Source organism: Grus americana, chromosome 6 (assembly GCF_028858705.1).
Source record: "Grus americana isolate bGruAme1 chromosome 6, bGruAme1.mat, whole genome shotgun sequence".
Classification (NCBI taxonomy): Eukaryota; Metazoa; Chordata; class Aves; order Gruiformes; family Gruidae; genus Grus; species Grus americana.
Window position 1 is genome coordinate 19,303,514 of NC_072857.1, and position 19,719 is coordinate 19,323,232.

The 19,719-nt window shown below is 37.3% G+C and overlaps 1 protein-coding gene across 4 annotated transcripts in view; it reads left to right on the top strand.

Moving 5' to 3' along the window:
- Positions 1-19,719, top strand: part of SLC4A10 (solute carrier family 4 member 10) — a 161,683-nt gene that overhangs the window by 57,525 nt on the left and 84,439 nt on the right. For 3 of the 4 annotated variants that reach the window (XM_054830215.1, XM_054830216.1, XM_054830214.1), the window contains exons 2-3: positions 5,267-5,348; positions 18,570-18,716. In XM_054830215.1, the coding sequence (XP_054686190.1) occupies positions 5,267-5,348; positions 18,570-18,716 (229 nt within the window). Of the gene's footprint in view, positions 1-2,356; positions 2,491-5,266; positions 5,349-18,569; positions 18,717-19,719 lie in introns of those variants that run through there. The other variant, XM_054830217.1, reaches the window with a different exon arrangement.

Consider the following 19,719-nt stretch of genomic DNA (forward strand, 5'->3'; position numbering starts at 1 on the left):
AGGATTTTACCTGAAGGTTTAAAAACCCTGAATTTTTTTCTGGACTATTAATACTCTTTGTAGCTGATTTTTGTGTTGTATTTCAAAGAAAAGCAATCATCCAGTTTATTGAAATCACTGACCAAGTATCAGAGACAGAAAATAAAAGTAGCCAAGTATGAAGAAAATTAGGTAGAAAGAAGGATTAAGAAAAGAAATTATTTATATTTTTCCATGTATAATGAAAATTTTAGTGTTATCCATTTTGATTCATCTATTTGAAATATATTAGCACCAAATATCATACCAGTGGAGCAGAGTACGTACCAAGGGAAAGACAGCAAGACATATTTATTGCAACTATGTAATAATTTCTTATTGTCCTAACAATTTCCTACTTCCTAGTGTAGATTTATTGTTATACTATTATTTACTGTAGTGATCAGCACAGATGATCTTCAGTAAATAATAAATGTATAGATAACTTCAAATCTGCATATTGTCACCTAGACTTTAATCTACCTTCTTGATATCTAGAAGATCAGAAATATGTCCTAATTCCATCATCCAGAAATACACTGAAGTTTTACAAGTGTATATGTCTACGTTAGCACATAAGTATTTAAAAACGTGTGTCATCCCCCTTTGTACAGACCCACCTTTGAAAGGAGTTACTTTCCTCTTCTTTCCGCTCAATCATCTACCACATGATGAAAGCATAGGCAGTTTATAAGAGCTATAACTAAAAAGACTCAAACATCTATCATAAAATGATGTTTCTCTGCTTTTCTAAATGTGTAGTTTCTCCATTAATTAAATTTATCTGAGGTGTGGAAGGGCAGTGCACAGTTCTGGGAGGTGACAGGTTTAAGGATCAACTTCTTTGAAACATGTTATGAGTCATGGTTAGGGCTGTATCAGACCTAAACAGGGCAATTTGGGAAGCTTTCCAGGAGGTCATTTATCTAGCTTTGGAGTATCCTGGGTAGTGAGCTTTATCAATACATGGGTGGAAAGGGCACTTTAGACATTTGGTTTTGGTTTCTAAACCATGGGCCTTTATATTCCTTCTAACTAATCCACTTACATTTCCTTGCAACAGCTGCAGCCTCGCTTTATGTACGGATAAGCAGGTCGTTGATCTAAGGGTTGAAAATCAGTACTCCTACCACTCATGGCGACCTTCTTTCTTTATGACTGCATACCAAAAAGTAGAAGCCAAATGTCTTTGAAGACAGTTTATTTCCTTTTAATTTTGTTCAACTTCACATACATGTTTCAATGTTATAATGTGCGGATGCACTGCAGAGGATGCAGAGGACGACTCTACTATCTGCTTTTCTGTACTCACTACTATGTTTAAACTTCTAGTACGAAGAGACAAAAATAGCAACAACTGTATTTATAAGACTCTTTCATTAAAATAGATTTTTCCTGTGAAATATGTGCAGTGGATGCTGCTGTGGTGAAGGTCATTTCAGCATTCATTTGGAAAATGAAAGAGGTGAAAGCCTGGACTGAGTAGAATTGCTGAGCCCTGGTCTCTAAGGAGCTTGTGGTTTCCATGTAAAAGCCTCAGCTTTTTCTTACTCTTCTATCCCAGATACATTATTTCTTCTACGGTGTGTTTGCTGATATTTTATTTCTTTAGAGAAATAGTTTTGTGCCTATATTTTAGGTAAACCTTTGTGTGATAACTATATAAACCCATAAAATATTAACAAATATAACTAAAAAGAGAGAGAAATGTTAGGTTGTTTATAAATATATGACAAGTTTATTGTGCTCTGATTACAGCTTCAGAGAAATGTAATTCCGCTGGCTTCCGTAGCATTGCTATTGAATTAGGCCAACAGAAAGCAAGCCCAATATATTTATTTTTATGTAAACTTTGTCCAGTTAAATTGTCAAAGTTGTGCACTGTAAAACTATTACAAGGTACTAATATACATTGGTTTGATGTCAAAAAATATTTTATGCCTAAATGTTGATTTTTTTTATCAATCTGTTGTTTCTTATCATTATCTCTTCACATGGGTAAACTGCACACTTTCCGAAATTGAATGACTTCGCACTTCTGTAGTGCTTTACAGTTATGGTCGTGGAGACCCCCTCCCTGGAAGTGTTTAAGACCAGGTTGGATGAGGCTTTGGGCAACGTGGTCTAGTGGAGGGTGTCCCTGCCTGCAGCAGGGGGGTTGGAACTAGATGATCTTTGAGGTCCCTTCCAACCCAAACCATTCTATGATTCTACAGTTCTGAAATGCTGTGTAAATATTAATTATGGTACAGAGCAGCCCAGTGAGGAAGGTAGATAAGTAAGTATTATTATCCCTATTTTACAGATGGGGAAGCTGAGGCACAGAGTTTAAGTGACTTTCCCAAGGCCACACAGCAAGTCAGTGGCAGATCCAGGAGCCCTCTCCCATGCTTTAAGCAGTAGACCACAGTGTTCACTGGACTCAGCAAGCAACTCATTGCAATAATGGACAGTTCCAAGGACTTGTACCTGGTCAGTGTGTCCACACATTTGTTTGTAGACTGCTGCAGTATGGTTTGAATACCTCACTCCTAGCAGATTTGTGCACTATGTAAATTTTCTGACCTTCATCACCTTCACATGAGGTGAAAGGAAGAAGTGGTAGAATTCTGACACAAACGTGGCATGGCTGTGAAAAACATTTAGTTTTCGTGCCTTATTCTGATCCTGCTGAAACCGATGGGCAAAACTGCAGCAGATTCATGGCTTTGAGGATGTTAGTGTGGAGGTTCATGGCTGCTTGGTATATTAAAAGTCATCCAGAGCATGAATTCTACCTTCCACAACTGTCTTATGGTTAGTTTTGCCCATACTTTCAGTTTCAAACTCTCATTTATTGCAACACTTAAAAATAATAATTTCACGGTTTTCCTGACATGCTAATAAAAGGCAGAGCATTACCAACTGAAATTAAGTTTCTAGTCTCAAGTCGTCATGGGAAAGTGCAGCAAATCTGCCAGTATTTTTACTTGTATTGTGATAGTGCTTACCTCCAGATGAGATTAAGACCTAATTGCACTAAACTACTAGTGAGCCCTTCCCTCCCTTCTCCCCACCTCCAAGGAGGCAGTACAGGAATCACAGAAATTACTTCCAAACTAAATGTGGTGTGACTCTTGCACTGGTAAATGCAAGATGGCTTTCATACTGCTCCCTGGGAAGTGAGAGTGTACAGTGCAAGGTCTGTTTAATTGGACTTTGCTCACAGTTTCACAAGTGAATTGGCAACAACACAATACTCCTGATTAAGCTGTTTTTCCCTGTAATATTAATGGAATCAGCCACTTCGGCGAATGAGGCAAGGCTGAGACTTGCTATGACATTACAGGAAGAGGAGGCAAGGAAAAACAAGATTGCTAGAAGCTGAACACAATGTGAAAGGAGAACTCAAAGTGTATGAACATATTTTGATAAATATTAATGAATTAATTTTTATTTAGTTTACTTAGATGATCTTAAAGGCTTTAAACTGTCCAGCAATTTAATATTTTCCCCATTGTAGAATTTCCCCTAACATTGCTTCCATAAGGCCTTTTCAGGATCAGTAAAATAATGATGGCTATGTCTTATGCTAGAATAGCACCACTTCTGATGTGGCTGTAATACTTCGCCTTTGGCATCCTGCCTAACCATTCACCCAGGGGCATGGCATTGTGCTAGCAAGACAAAGACGCCAGTTGTGTCTAACTGCTTAAAATAATGGATTCTTTTTACCTAAGATGATCAAATAGTTTGTGTGAAATTATACTGCCCTGGTACATCCTAAGAGATTATTAGCTAATTCTAAATTATTAAAAGACAAAACAGTTTCAATAGAAGGCCTTTATGCATTGTCAGATTTTAGTTATGTACTATTATCTGCAGGAAAGCTTTAATAAAGACACTGTAACACTCAGTCTCTTTAACAGTCCAGATGCTTGGTGCTGACACGTTCCTAGGATTTTTCTGTATGAGATAGCTACAGCATGACAGCTATTTTAAAAAAAAAGAGAAGCCTGAAACAAAAACTTGTATCCAGAATGCACAACATCCAGCTCTACATGTGAATCTTTTTGCTTTAAGGAGAGGTGCTCTTGTAGTTTAATTTCCTGTTATATTCTATTGCATTCCATATATAGATACGTATTTAGCATGTAACGCTGGTATTCAAATCCCCTTGCTTCAGACTTCCATTAAGTTACCAATTTTATATGTTAAAATCATGCAGTTCTAGTTCTGATATCACTTACTAAATCCCTTCCACTAGTGACAAGTAAATATATATTCATGATATATTAATTGATGGTTTTGTATAATTTATCCTTTCATCATCATTTATTGGAAACCACTCTAAACATGCTGTGAAATATAGGCTGTATTTAGTAACTGTTTTTTTACAGTTGGTGATGTCACACTCATAGTGAAGCCAATTGTTGTTGCTGAACTCCCAAAAGATTTCTATACTTAGGGAGACATGATTTTTTTCATGTCAGAAGTGACCAAAATCATTAATTTCTGTAGCTTTTTGAGCCTGAGCACAATACACTAATTCATTGCATAATACGTTTACAGTGCAGTAGAGAATACAGTTAAAATGCATGTATGACTACAGTATAAAATTAAATGAAATACATGTTCCTGAGGAAGAATAGCTTTTCTGTTTTCTACTATTGGTGTGTGCTATCTCTACTGTAATTATAGCTTGGTGTTTCTAAAGAAAAGCAAAAGCTTTGCAATTCACTTCAGTAAGTGAAGCCAGTTGTTTTCATGGTATTAAAGTTTTCTTTCTTATTATGTTGTCACTGAGTATCGTTCTCTAGCTTTGCTAAAGTATAAGTATTAGTGCTTATAATTCGGGAATTCTGCTCAGGATCCTGGTCTAAAGACAAAAATACACGTGCAATCCCTTTCTTCAAGAGTACAAGAATAAAGCTGCCTCAACCAGACATTTCTTCTCTCATCTCTTTTATTGTCTTATTGACTCATGTTTTTCTTAGTTTCCAGTAACCAGTGTTCACTCATGATCTTTCAGGTTTTAACAGGAGAACTTCTTCATGTCAAAGCTATCTGTAATCATACCTCAAAAAAACCTAATGCATAAGAAATAGATTTTAATAAGGAAATTTAAGTTATTAAAACCTTTTTTGTTCCTGAGTAGGAAGAGTAAATAAACAAAGATGCTTTTAATATTTATTTCATGGTACTATATAGTCTTGCCAATAATTTACAAGTGAGAAGCAGCTTACCTGTCCTTTTTTCTGTTTTGCAGAGAAATGATGAAGAGGCTGTTGTGGATAGAGGTGGAACTCGCTCCATTCTCAAAACACATTTTGAAAAGGAAGATCTAGAAGGTGAGAGATTATTTTTCTGCACGTGATATTGTCTTCTGAAAGTACTGAAATGCAATTCCAATGTGTAAACTTACAGATTTGAGCAGGGATGTGAAAGTGAACAAGACAGTAGAAACTCATAATTTATTTTAAAAAGAGAAATATTAGTAATGTCTCACAGCGGTGCTCAGATATAGATGATGATGGAAGGAGTGTGCTGGTTTTCAGTTTTCTATAATCAAGTCCTGTAAACATGCGTGGATGACTTTCGATAAGTCTTTCTAACTTTAAGTTTCCAAATATGTAAATGCCAGCAGGACTGACGATTTAGTACTTAGAATGGCTTCCACACTTGCTTTACAATCCTCACGTAGTTGCCTAGCCACATCTTCAGCTGAACAAAAACGTTGTGCAGTGTCACAGATTGGACAGATACTTGATAATACACTGCAGAAACCATCTAACATCACCATGTAGGAGAAGGTGAGAAGTTGTGAGAACTGTCTTATGGTATTACTGCATTCAGCTCTGGGGTCCCCAACATATGAAGGACATGGATGTGTTGGAGCGAGTCCAGAGGAGGCCCACGAAGATGATCAGAGGGCTGGAGCACCTCTCTGATGAGGACAGGCTGGGAGAGTTGGGGTTGTTCAGCCTGGAGAAAAGAAGGCTCCGGGGAGACCTTAGAGCAGCCTTCCAGTACCTAAAGGGGCCTACAGGAAGGATGGAGTGGGACTGTTTACAAGGGCATGGAGTGATAGGAGAAGGGATAATGGCTTTAAACTGAAAGAGGGGAGATTTAGATTAGATATTAGAAAGAAATTCTTTACTGTTAGAGTGGTGAGGCACTGGAACAGGTTGCCCAGAGGGGCTGTGGATGCCCTGTCCCTGGAAGTGTTTAAGACCAGGTTGGATGGGGCTTTGGGCAACGTGGTCTAGTGGAGGGTGTCCCTGCCCATGGCAGGGGGTTTGGAACTAGGTGATCTGTAAGGTCCCTTCACACCCAAACCATGCTATGATTCTATATTGGCCTAATAATTAAGATAATCTCTGAAATAATCACATTTCAGTTTGTTCATTGGATCCCAAATTTACCCTGATTACTACTGTACTTATACTCTTGTATTAAGGTGTGTGACATGCACACCCCCCACCCCCCCACCCCCCCAAGTCATAATTACTGGATGAAACTGAATTTCTGTTGCACATACGATATCCCATCCCTGTGACTGGAACTTGCTGAGTTTAATTGTTAGCTTCTTGTGGTGGGACATGGATGGTTCTTGTCTTTGTTACATAGAGCCCCAGGAACTAGCCAAAAAGAAATACTGATATCTGGGGTGTACTTCAACATCCTGCATCTGAAAAGTTACCTGCCTCAGGTTTAAAGAGAGGTATCTATATCTGTGCATGAACCTGAGTTTATCCTTGATTACTTCACCATCATTTTTTTTTTCCTTTTCTCTCTGGCTGCATGAATTTTGCATTGTCTGCTTCATGATTGCCATATTGATGATTGCATGTGAATGTCAATGTAATACATAGCAACTCCCTGTTACTGCTTCCCTCAGCAGTGCCTCAAAAAGCAGACATGGCTACACTTTGAAAGGGGCCTGGCTGTGTTGGTCTGTATGAGGTAGTCTCTCACAGAAGGATGTAAAATGTCACGTGGTGTAGCATGTGTGAAGTAGGTAGCTCTCTGCTCAGTCTGGGGCAAGTCTAAGCACATGCAAGGGTAGATCTCAGGTCAGATGCTTCCAGGGTGGCACTTAGCGTTTTGGTGTCTCCAGGGGTAAGTGGCTGCCAGTGGATCAGGCTGGCAATGACAATTTTGGACTTAGGCACACAACCCTCTCTTTTGAATACTCACACTTAGTCTTCTGTAGTCTGCAGTCCCTTCATCACATCCTTGGATGAAGTCGAACTATTGTATCTGGTGTCCTTAGGGAAACACCTGTTAGAAGAATGGAGGCTCCCTGCCTTCTCTTCTCCATGATACTGACTCAGAGTTTTTTGTGGGGTAAGCCTACCCAAAAAAATGTCCTTTTGCTGAGTCATTTTACTGGTGTTTAAAAACGGACAACTTTCTGGAAAATGACATCTTTAGGCTCAGTCACATGGGTAGACTCAAGCGTTAAAACAATCAGAATTGCTATGTTCCATGTGTCACTACATGGAACCTAAAGCCTTATCTCAAAATTTGAACAAGTATGTAATTTAAAAACTGCATTTAATTACTATTTCTCCCCACCATCCTGTATGTGTAGAGTTGCTCCTACGAAATTGTCAGTGAAAATATTCTTTCAAAAATCTGCTCCTAGGATGTTATCAATAGAAATCAGAACGTGACAGTGAACCCTCCCCCCAATCTTTCCATCAATTTGAATTGTTTAGAACACTGAAAAATTCTGTAGTTAGCCAATGAGTCTACTTTTCTTTAAAATAAAATCACACTGCTTCATACTATTCTAACAAAACAATTATTCAATGTAGAATCCTTCAGAATACAGTTAGCTTTCTGAGATAAATTTCATGTCCACTCTAAGATCAGATCAGTGTGTCTTTAAATACATAATCACTGCATCTAGAAATACCAAGGGACATAAAAAGATTTGAAGAGATTGTAAATTTTAATGTCCAGTTGCTGTTAATAGCATGTCCATTTGTTTCGCAGCATATCTAGGCACTTTTCCATCTGGAAACACTGGATGTGACTCACAGATGTCACTGTCTTATTGTTATCCCATGTACATTGTGTTGGGTTTTACTTACCTTTTTCCCCGATGACATAACAACTATAAAATATGAAATTATATAATGAAGTGCTAATTGTGTAGCTTAGTAAAAATTATATAATTAGATAATTAATATGTATTATGTAATTAGCTCTTTGACAGACATTTAATTGGGTTTATGTTTTAAAAATGTAAATAGCTAGTTACTGAGTATCTTAGCAAAGACTAGTTTTGACAGGGTTTAAGTTTCAATACCACCCTATCAGCAACATTCTGAAAACTGCAATTCATATGAAGAACTAAAGGTTGTTTAAATCTGAAAATCAGTATTCAGTTTCTTCCGATGAAATCTTAAAATTGTAAGTATTTTGCTGTTTTCTAATTTTAGACTATAAGCATTCAAATGTCAGAAATACTGATTCAAATGTGTACTGAAATTTCCATGTGAAATTTCTTGGCCCAGTAAATACTTGTATTTGCATATTTTGGAGCAGCCATTGTGCAAATATATTGCAAGTACATATCTTGCTGAAAGCATGAAAATATCATGGTGATTAATGCTGCCTGGAAGAACATCCACAAGACCAGAATTTTGCCTCAGTGTCTCTGGATTAGTGTTTTTCTTTCCCTGAGCAGTACAGTAAAAATCTGGGGAGATAGGACAGGTACTGCAGTACTTAGGGGCACAGAAGAGATGTGGTGCTCATCTTAGTGCCAGTAACGATACTTGCAATGTTTACTTCAAATTGTATCTTTTTACTTAAGGTTTGTAGTGCTTCAGAGGTGGATTGTTTGCAGACCTTTGGCATTCAGATTTTAACCTGAATGATTTTTCCACATAATTTGTTTTTCCTGAGTTGTAAGGTCAAGATCAGTCACTAATACCAAACAGGTCATTTGTCTGTTGCATTAATGAAGGGGCAGAGAAAGCATTTCTAAAAGCAAAACAAGAAGCCTCTCTCCCCTGGTTATAATCACATATTTTGCATGTTATCTTTCAATGTGTGTACAGACAAAATTCCTACTCTTATGACAAAAGACATAAAACAGACAAGAAACATTTTGTCTATAGTCAAAATATGCTCTTTTATCAGTGGTGGAATTCCTAAATGAGAATTGGGCACTGATTCTGGATACTGAAGTATTTAATTGCAAAAGGACAAGTTGTGCATGTACTTATACTGGGAGCAGGTAGGCAAGTTTTCATAAACAAGATGTGCATGTGAACAAACAGTTGCACTCAGATTACTCCCTGTTGTTGTCTCTGGCTGCCTGCCGTTGCTTCAGTGCATGTTCAGTAGTAACAGTTTTCTGACAAAATGGATGTACCTGCTTTTTCTGCCATAGGTTAAAAATATTTGGATTGATCTGTAGATGTCTAGAGATCTCAGATTCTCTCAGATCACGTGCTGAGACCTTTGGACTATATACATTGCAAAGGGATTGGCACTAAGTGCACTCTAACGAAGGTCTCTTGCTTATGCCCACCATATCAGCTGAGAGTGAAAAAGCCTGTTCCATGGCTGTCCTTGCTAGAGGTGGTCAGCTGCAAATCCTGAATTTTTGTAGTAGGATTTCAGAACTGCTGTGGGTATTACTGTGGCCTAGTTTGAGAAGCAGCTTCAATAGGGAGATGGCTGGAGACAGAATGGTTAGGTGGAGGTCTGGGCATGAATCGGTGATGAATCCTGGCTTTGTTGGAAGAAATTGCAAAATGATCCTTAATTCAAAGAAGTCGGGATTTTCCTTAAGCTTTTTATGTTTCATACATTTTATCTGCCTAAATGGTGTGGGAAAAATTTGTCACATGGGAAATCAAGTTTGCTGTCTTTCATGTCTCTCAGGACACATAAAACACCATATTCAGTATATAAATCATTGTACATCAGAATATGCACTCTGATGCTTTTGACAAAATTTATATTACATGGACTGATTACTGAAAGTCACAAAACACTTAAAGCTAAATTAAGAAATAAACATCACTAGTACAACACTGAATATGATGCAGAAGCTGAGGATTTAAACTTAATAAACCAAAAATTAATGTGAAATATTAATGTGCTTGTAGAGATGTTTTGTATTTAACAGCCTGCATGAACATTAATAGTAGATGTCCTGCTGACCAAAAAAAGAGAAATCTCAGAGTATTTAATTATTCTCTTTTCAAAATGGTCATTTTAGTGATTATTTCTTTTTAGAGTTGTTTTAGTTTGTGACAGTAATTTAAAAAATATTTTCATGAAATTTTGATTATATACAGTTAGGATTAATATATGACAAACTCATTGTGAATGAACTCTAATCTCCATGTATTATTTAGTAAAAATCTGAGTGGCTTCAAAAATTGAAGTAGGCTTTTATTCTCAGAGACTGGGCATTTTTTATAGAAATAACATAATAGTGGACCTATCTGCCACTGACATTTTTTACCTGAAAATTAATAGGACCTAGCAGCTCACAGGGCTGAAAGAACCTACTGGCCTTGATTCAGCCTTGCCCCCACATAGAAGCAAGTCAGCTACTAATTCTGTTTGGCTGGACAGGAACATTGACCAAGGTCTCCCCTCCCTTTGGCTGCCAGGATGCTACAGCCTGTTGCAAATAACTTGTTGCCCTGTCAGTACAGATCCCCTGCTCCAAGCTTCCTTGCCTCTGCTTCCCTTGGGTGCCCCGTTCATCCTGATGTCCACTCTAACCTACCTCAGGCTCCTTGTGGCAATGTTCGTTAGATTTAGAGGGGTAGAATATAAGCTGTGGAAGTAAAGAGTTGGAGAGAGATTTGGGTTACTCTATGCCTGTAATGTCAGATGTGGCTGTATAGCTGTAGGTGTCCACAAAAAGGTCTCTTAAAAGGAACCATTTGGGCTTTACAAGCACAGAATTCTTTCATTTTGTTACCCTCCAGGCATTACATGCTCTAGCTTGTTCCATTTGTCATTTCTAAGGCACATCTTTCTCCTGTGCCTCTCATCTAGTTCTGTCTCCTTTCTCCTGTGTCTCAATATTCCTTGACATCTCACTTACTTTTCTCCTGAGCTGTGCTTGTACTCTTGACTTTGCAATTGCCTGGTTTGGTCCCTTCGCATGGGTCTCTTGTCCTTTCCCAGGTGTTCCCGTCTTGTGGGAACGTGATTCACCTTGAAGATTTATGAATAACTCTGCAAGACATTTTCACAAAATCTCTTTGAAAGTTCACATGAAGAATAATGAAATAATGAGAGCAAACAACTTATCACATACTGTTTGCTGACTGTCACAGTCTTTTGTTGATCATAAGTTTTGGGTTTTGAAGTTTGCCTTTGCTCTGAGCTTCACTAACAAGAAACTTTTTCAGTATTTGTGGGGATTATGTTTCCAAATATTTCACCTTGTGAAATTCTGACACATGAAATTGGCATAAACCAGCTTGCCATTATTGGTGAAAGCTGCAAAACTGCAGCATCAGAAGACAGAAGAGTTCAATTTGTAACATAGAGTTGTGCTAGTACTGTTTGCTTTTTTTTTTTTTTGGCTTGTTGCTAATTTAGAAATATAGGTCAAATTCTTCCCTCTGATAACCACAGCTTCACTTTCCATCAGTGGAAAGTGTGTGTGTGTCTGAGAAGGTCCTTTTAGGTTTTGTGTCTGCTGACTTTTTTTTTCCTATTGCCTGGCAAGCTCTGAGACCTGATCTCGTAATAGGACTGTGCACACAACACTTCCGGACTCCTCTGGAGCAACGTAGGGAAATAGGGAATGATCATCAGTGCAGGTAAAAAGACCAGCCACAACCTGGAAAAATGTTTTGTTAAACAGAAAGATTTGTTGGGAGGGCAGTGATTGATCGTTGCTCTTTAAAAGGTCCTTAAGTTTAATGACTTCAGTGAGATGCTCTTATCCTCCATATTCAATATGTGTTTAATGCTTTCTTGGGCCAGGGATATTGTTTTAATTTTTTTTCTATATAACTTCTGTTTTACTTTAACCTAGAACATAAGTTACGTATATGATCTAAAAAAATTGTGAAGACTTTCTCGTCAGTTCCTCCAAATTATAGCATGGCAAAAAGGTGAAAAATGTCCCTTGAGCAAACCATAGCCACAAACAGCAATGTAAACTGTTGGTTTTTGGAGACATTACTTTTGTCCTTTCTGCTTTCTGTTTAGCTCTGCCTCCCTGCTGCACTACAGTAATGAATCATGAGTCATGTACTCTCTGCTGCTACACAATTCACCATAATCACTTTTTCTCTTGTAAGGAAAAAGGCAATTTTTTTTAACTCTACGTGGACTGCTGGTTTTTTGTCTCTATCTCACTCATTTTTGAGTGAGGATGGAAAATCCTCATTTTTGAGAGGATGGAAAATAGCATTTGGTTCAGCTCTAGCTGGCAATACATAAAAGAGGCTTCAAGGCACTGAGTGTTTTCCAGAGGAGGGAGAAACCCCTCCAGTCTTGCTGAGGTCAGCAGTCATTTGAGACTTGGCTTGAACCACTGGCAGAATATTCCTTCTCAAGGCATCTTGACTTTGCAGTGCGTTTCCTTAGTAGGTCACAGAAGCCTGCCTTTGCTCTTTCTGGAGATGTTTCAAGACCCATCTGTTCCCTTATCTGCCCCTGTCCATCATGCCCATGAGCAGTGATCTGAAAGCTTTGGACTCAGCAGGTGCCTAAGGCAGATTTGGATCATTTCGGGTGGAAGGCAGCACAGGCAGATGTACTACGAGCACCTGGTGCTCACAGGTGTTCAGATCCAGAACAGTCACTTTTTATGCAATTGGCACCAACTTGGCTGGTTCACTAAGGAGCTCTTAAAGTACCCACTTGAGTCCCACATGCCTGGTGTAGCATGGAGGCCTGTGGAGCCTCTGCTGATGGGGAAGTGGGCAGGTGAACGTGCTTCATATGTGTGTTCTTCCTACCAAATGGGTGTGTGTTTTCTGGGTTATAATTGTGTTTGGAAGGAGAATGGGAGGCACGGGGGAAGAAATGTCTGTACTTTTAGCATTCTATTTAAATTATATTAATTTCTCTAAATTAAGGTAAACATTTACAATTCCTTTCTCTCCATCTCCATTTTTCCTTGCAATGTCACATCCATTCAGAAAATTATAATGGGATTTCCAGAAGTTCCTAAGTTAAATCATCAAGCACCATAAATTATAATGAGATATATGTTTTCAAAGCTTTAGCAATCCTACTACATTTCTTTTCCTTTCCATTTATTTAATGAATAAGATAGGTAGCTAGGACGAGCTTCTGCTTTAAAGACCCAGAATGCCAGGTTCTGAAAACCATTTTTAGATGTTACATCTGTCATTTTCAAGGGCTATGCAGCAAATACTTGCTTTTCTGAGGTTGTCTTTTTAGATGGCTAATTTGCTATAGGGTTCTTAAAATAAAATTTAGGTGTAAAGAAGAATTTCTTCTTTGGAATACAGTAACCCCAAACAACCCTTCTACTTTGATTTTATTCTGAGAAACGTCTCTGCAAGATGTATTCGTATTAATAAAGTATATTTCATATCTGTCTTTTCTAGGGCAAAGAATACATACCTCCACAAAGTGGAGATATTTACAGCACAGTACACTATTTCTTCAAAAGTTTAGGGGAAATCCTGATTTTTACATATTCTTATATGTACTTTCATCTGTCTGAAAATTAAATGCAATTAACAGGATCCCTTTTAAATCTTTTATAATATAATTTGGATTTATTAATGTAATCCTGTAAAAATTAAAAAGAACACTTTATAACAAGTGTCATTATTTCTTTAATCCCTAAAATATTTTTACTTAAATGCTTCAAAGGTAAACCACAAGAAGCTGAAGCCTCTTATGCTATACATGCATAGAATTGAACTAACTGGGTTTTGTTGCCCAGCTACGTGCAATTTGATTAAGAATAGTCTTTTTTAAAAAAACAATATTTATACAATTTAACAGTGGATTTGTAGCACTGTATAAAGGTGACATTGCAGAGCAGATCAGTGTATTGCATTTCCTTAATAAGCTTTCAGATTGTAAATAATCTTTGTATATTAATGTATTTTCTCAGAGGTTCGGTTTTTAAAATGATTTGCTCTTAAATTCTAATACTGAAAATATTCATGCATGTGCTTCTGTTTAGCTTTCCTAGCAGCACATCTGGAATAAATCAAAATTTCAGTTCAGAGTGTGTTTTTACAGGAACAAATTCATAGTCTTTCCATGATAAAACTCTACTGATGTTAATGTAAGGTTAGTTGAAAAAGCTCAGGAAGGCCAGATCAATCCTATGGCTTACTGGTATCTAAATTAATTCTGATTTTTAAAATAATAACGTAAATTAAACGTAACATAAAGCTCTCTCAGCACAGAAATTCTTTCATTTATTTTGAAGTAAGAATTAGCAGAAGAAATCCTTTTTGATCTATTAGATGTACAGTTTTTTCTGAGAAAGGAATATACGCCAAACTCTTAAGTGTGTCCAGAACCACAAAGCTGTGTGTGTGTACCTGAGTGCATTTTATCTGTATATGTTTCCATGGACCTGATTATGTGTGGCTATCTGTGCATGGACTCACAAAATATCTTACAACGTATCCACCATAGTCCTTGGCTGAGAGGTACAGAATAAAGAAATGTTTTAAGTATGATTTTTCCCATTACAGGACGGTTCCTCGGAGAGAAGGGAGAAGCAACCCAAACTAACTAAGTATAGCAATAATAAAAAGAAATTGACCACTTCTGCTGTTAACAGGGTTTTTTTTTTTTTTTTTCAAGAAAACATAACCATTGGAAAAATACAATTGAAAACCCCTGTTTTGTAAACATGGAACAAAATGTAAAACATTAATCCATTTGTAGTTTTTTGACTAACAACTTCAACCCTTTCTCAGGTGGTGGGACTCTACAACCCATGGCGTGCAGTGCAGGTGATAAAACTGTCCAAAAGTGATGCCCAGCATGGTATTTTCAAAGACTTGGTTTTAAAGAGTTATAAATCCATTGTTTGTTATGCTCACCTCATAAAACTGCATGTAAATTCTGCATGAGAATGGTTGTTAGGTTGTACCTGATGTTGACAGTATGTACCCTGATGTAACTTAGTTTGTTACTATCTTCCGTACCTTAGTGCCTTTGCAGCCTTGCCAAAAGAATGAGAAATTATGATCTAATTGAGTAAGGTGCTGTGCAAACTTAAAGCAAAGCAGAATTATTTTACAGTGTTTAAGCAATGTTCAGGCATTTTTAGATGGTGTCCTGATGACGTAAATAATAAAATGCAAAAAAGCTCTTAAAGATAAATGAAAGAAATGCCATTATACAATCAATTATGAACTATAAGGAACAAATCTGGATGCTATTGGATATCCTGCAATTGATTTCAGCCAAATTGAAATTATAGATGTTCTTTCTTTGGAAAAATTAATCAGTTTAACTGAGATCTTATAGTAACTACAGGTGCTGAATATATAGAAATGTCTGTAATTTTTTGCATTTTTGGGGACAAAATGTGCTTGCGTTGGTGTCACATGGAATTTTACCATTGATGTCAGTGATGTTCAGGAGCTACCTGCAACATTTATTCCTCTTATGCTGCGTCAGAAATCTTTCAATAACTGCTTTGTGCACAACATTAAAATGACAGAGTCTAGCTGATTCTTGGGGCTTGCTTATAGCAGTGGGAGTAAAACCAAATCCTCTGTAGATCCTCTTGAAAGTTTTGGAAAAATGTTGTTTTGGAAAAATGCTTGTTTTATAATTGTGGCCTAAAGGTTCATTTGGTATTTCTGTTAGAAGTTTTCTATCAATGTCATGGTTTTACTCCAGCTATTTTATCTCTGCTGAAGCCAGGACAATTAAGCAGAATTTTCATTTATTCTCATCTTCAAATTATTCTCATGTTCAAATAATGTAAGTCTTTGGGGGAGGTGGGAAAAGACACACCAGTCTGTTGAAGAACTTCATTGAACAGGTGTGGATGCTCCTCTCCAGAGTAAGGCAGCAAGAAATTACCTGTCAGAGGAAGCATGGTGTTTCTGCCCAGCTCTGTGCTGCAGACTGCACGGCAGCCTTCTGGTTGACATTCTGGGCTTGGGAAATTTACTGAGCTCATGGGAAACTCATCATTAGTAATGACTCAGTCAACTTGTACAGAAAAAGTGCCTTACATTCTGGGCACTAGTTTCTAATCTTTACCATCAAAAGATATTTGAAGTAAGGTAATTTTACTCATTGGATTTCTTTTATCTTTCCTCTTTTTTTTCCCCTCTGCTTCTATTATTCACTGTCATTTTGCCAGCAATTTAGAATTCATTAATTTTTTTTTTTGTTCCCAGCTGATCTTTTTTTGCTCCACTGTTGTTCTCTTTTAATAAACCAGATCTTCTTAACTCTTTCTTCAGATTTTTTACTTTTGCTTTTTACTCTATCATTTTTCTATAGAAAACTATTCCCCTGACATTTTATTTATTTATTTATTTATTTCCTCCCCCGCCCCCATTTGCCTGAACCTTGTTACAAGGACCTAGATTCCTCTATGTTTATTGAAATTATGCCTTGGTAGAACTCTGTCAGCCTCAGTAGGTTCACACAGAAGCAATAAAATCCATTTTGCTTTTTCATGCTTATCCATTTCAATTTCCAGGTTTCTGTTTTCAGTGTGAACTGATTCTGTCTGTATGAGGAAAATTGTTGTATTTAGACACACATGAATGTTGTGGCATTTTTAGGGGCTGTTTCACAGTTTATTGAATAAAGAACAGTCTGGTCTCAAGTCCTGGATTCAGCCCTGGAAATCAATTAAAGTGTGAACCTGATGCAGGTACAACCTGAGCACTGAAGAGGCACAAAACTAGGATGAGCATGCCCACTTCTGTCACAAAGCAGCGGGAATATATTAAATTACTAAATTAACAATGCAATCTATTTGCACCTCTGGAAATGGTTAAAGTCTTAGGAAGGGTAACCCCATTCCTTTCAAAATGTTGTTTTGGTTTTTTTCTACCCAGGGAAGGGGATAAGAAAGTGTTGGCTACTACATTACTGCTGTCCTTCAGTATCTTTTTAATGAATTCTTTTTATGGAATTAATTTTCCCCTGTTTCATGCACCACTTACTGCAATACATTTGAAAAACACCAAAGGCAACACTTTTTTAAAAACCATTTATTGGGTCAAATGTAATAAACAAGAAGAAAGCGGTATCTAAAAAAAGTATAAACAATTTTTTCGACTTGTGGCCTTTGCTTCAGAAAAATCTCCTGACTCTACAAGAATAGTCTTCCAAAAATTGATGCCTCTGCTTTCTGGTCTCCTCTACATGAATCAAAGTTGAAAAAGTAACTAGTGTGGTGTTCAGAGCCTTTTCTCCAGGTTTTTTAGCTCTGCCTCTGCAGAGGATTCCAGTCAGCCTTGGATTTCTTTGATGTATTGTGACAAATGCTGCCTTGCTGTGTTTTCTGCCCCCACTGGAGTTTCCATGGGATTAGAGATCACGTGCTACCTTAGTTTAATGTTCTTGACCTTTTTCAGATGATTGACACTGCTGAATGATTACAGCAAAGCAGCAATTATCCACTAGCTGTGTTCTGCTCATTTCAAGGAGAAAATAAATGTTATTTGAGATGAGTAATCTGGACCGTGTCTTTCTGCTGAGTAAATGTAGGAGACCTGCCTGTAGTGAGTCATGATTCCTTTCCCATTTGTTCTGTGTTGTGGTACTTTCTGCACATTTCCTCTGTGCTCTCCCCCTTCTAAATGCTTTACTGTGCTCTGATCCTGTTAGCCCACAGAGCTGAGAGTGCTAAATCTTTTGGGCTTGATCAGCAACATAAAATTCCTCAGGCTCAAAGGCTCAAAGATGGTGGCAGGCATGGCAATGTGTATCTTCTTATGTATTTTAAAAAATAAAATAGAAGAAATGAAAGCATCCTAAGCTACCAGCAATGTGTTTATGATGTCAGCACAGAAAGTTGTATAGGGATTTAGCAGACTAGCTTCCATAGTGTAGGGTTGGTTCTTTTTTGGTCTTTTTTTTTTCCCCCCCTTCTTTTTTTCTTTTCCCTTCAGTGAATTTCCCACAAGAATTCTGTCAAGGTTTGGCTCATAAATAGCAATGAGTTTTATAAAGTTCCTGTACACACAAAGCAAACAGCAACTTTACCAAATGTTCAATGCAGGGAGATCCATGTGTCTCTTCACGTTACTGTTTTGGAAGCCATTTTACAGAACACCTGTGTGGCTTTAATGAAAATTCACACAGAGAGATGCAAATTTGAAGGAAAAAAATACAAATTTGGCACTGCATCATAAAGACTTAAATACTGGGATTTTGTTTTGTATCAAGGGGTTGTATATCTGTGACACTACATTGTCATTATTGTAATCAATAATGTTATGACTGTTAACATTAGAATAATCAATAATATACAATTACACAGTTATAATAATTATATACCATTAATGCTATTATGGTTGTTAATATTGTTATTATGTTGCCACAGCCTCTTTTTAAAAGGTAACTTTTTTTTTTACCTATAGGCCATCGAACATTGTTCATTGGGGTTCACGTGCCACTGGGTGGAAGAAAAAGTCACCGACGCCATAGGCACCGTGGACATAAACACAGAAAGAGAGACAGAGAGCGAGATTCAGGATTAGAAGATGGGAGAGAGTCTCCTCCTTTTGGTAAGATAAATTTTATTTTTGCATAGATCTTTTAATAATAAACATCAGTATGATTATGCATGCTCTGTCCTGTTATGGCTTGGACATGATTAGCAGCGTGGTTTTGGAGAAACCCACAAGAGCCTCTCCACTCTCTGCTGGAGAGCCAGGATTTGTTCCTCTGATGAAAGGCAGCAGGCAGTGGCAGTCAATACGTGAGAAATCACAGTAACTTCTACCACTGTAGTAGGAGACTGTTCTCACAAAGGAACAAAGAACTGCCACCACCACTGAGGGAAGTGCTTCATGGCACCAGCTGCCCTCAGTGAAGGCTCTGGAGTATTTGTCCCTAAAATGTAACATTGAGGAGTTCTGGTTCTTTACAAGTAGTTTTGTAATAATGTTGATGTTACTGAAGTTGCAGTGTTTTATCAGATATGAACTGAGATCCAGATTGTGTTTGCCTTTTTTCTTACGTGACACTGTAATATGCCATTGTGAGATGAGTCTGGTGAGGACTTGAGAGCATACGGGAAAAAATAGGTTTCAATAAACAAACCTGATACAAAACTAAAAATCTCAAAATTTTAAATTAAAAAACATTACAGAGAATAGAAGGAGGTAGTAATGAGTAAATTAGTCAAGCTTTGTCTTGAAACACATGAGAATATTCGTTGCTGTTCAAAAATAAAAAGCGCACGTGCTGAAATGTCCAAGGCTAAACTAAGTGTTGAAAATGTAATGGAAACACGCATAGAAAACAATTTTTCAGTGTGCAACAGAAGAATGTTTTTAAATCATTAGGGAAATGTTCCAATGTAATTTCAGGTTACAGAATAGTAGTTTTTTTAATCCAAAGTTTGTATTATGTATGTAGAAAGCTTTGGAGCAAGTAGATTGTAAGTGCTGATGGTTAAGTATATTGTGAAGAGCTTGAAATACTCAAATCTTTCACAAATAATTATACTGAGAATGAAACAAAGTCAAGACTTTTTCAAACTTAGTAGATATGAGTTATGTTTTG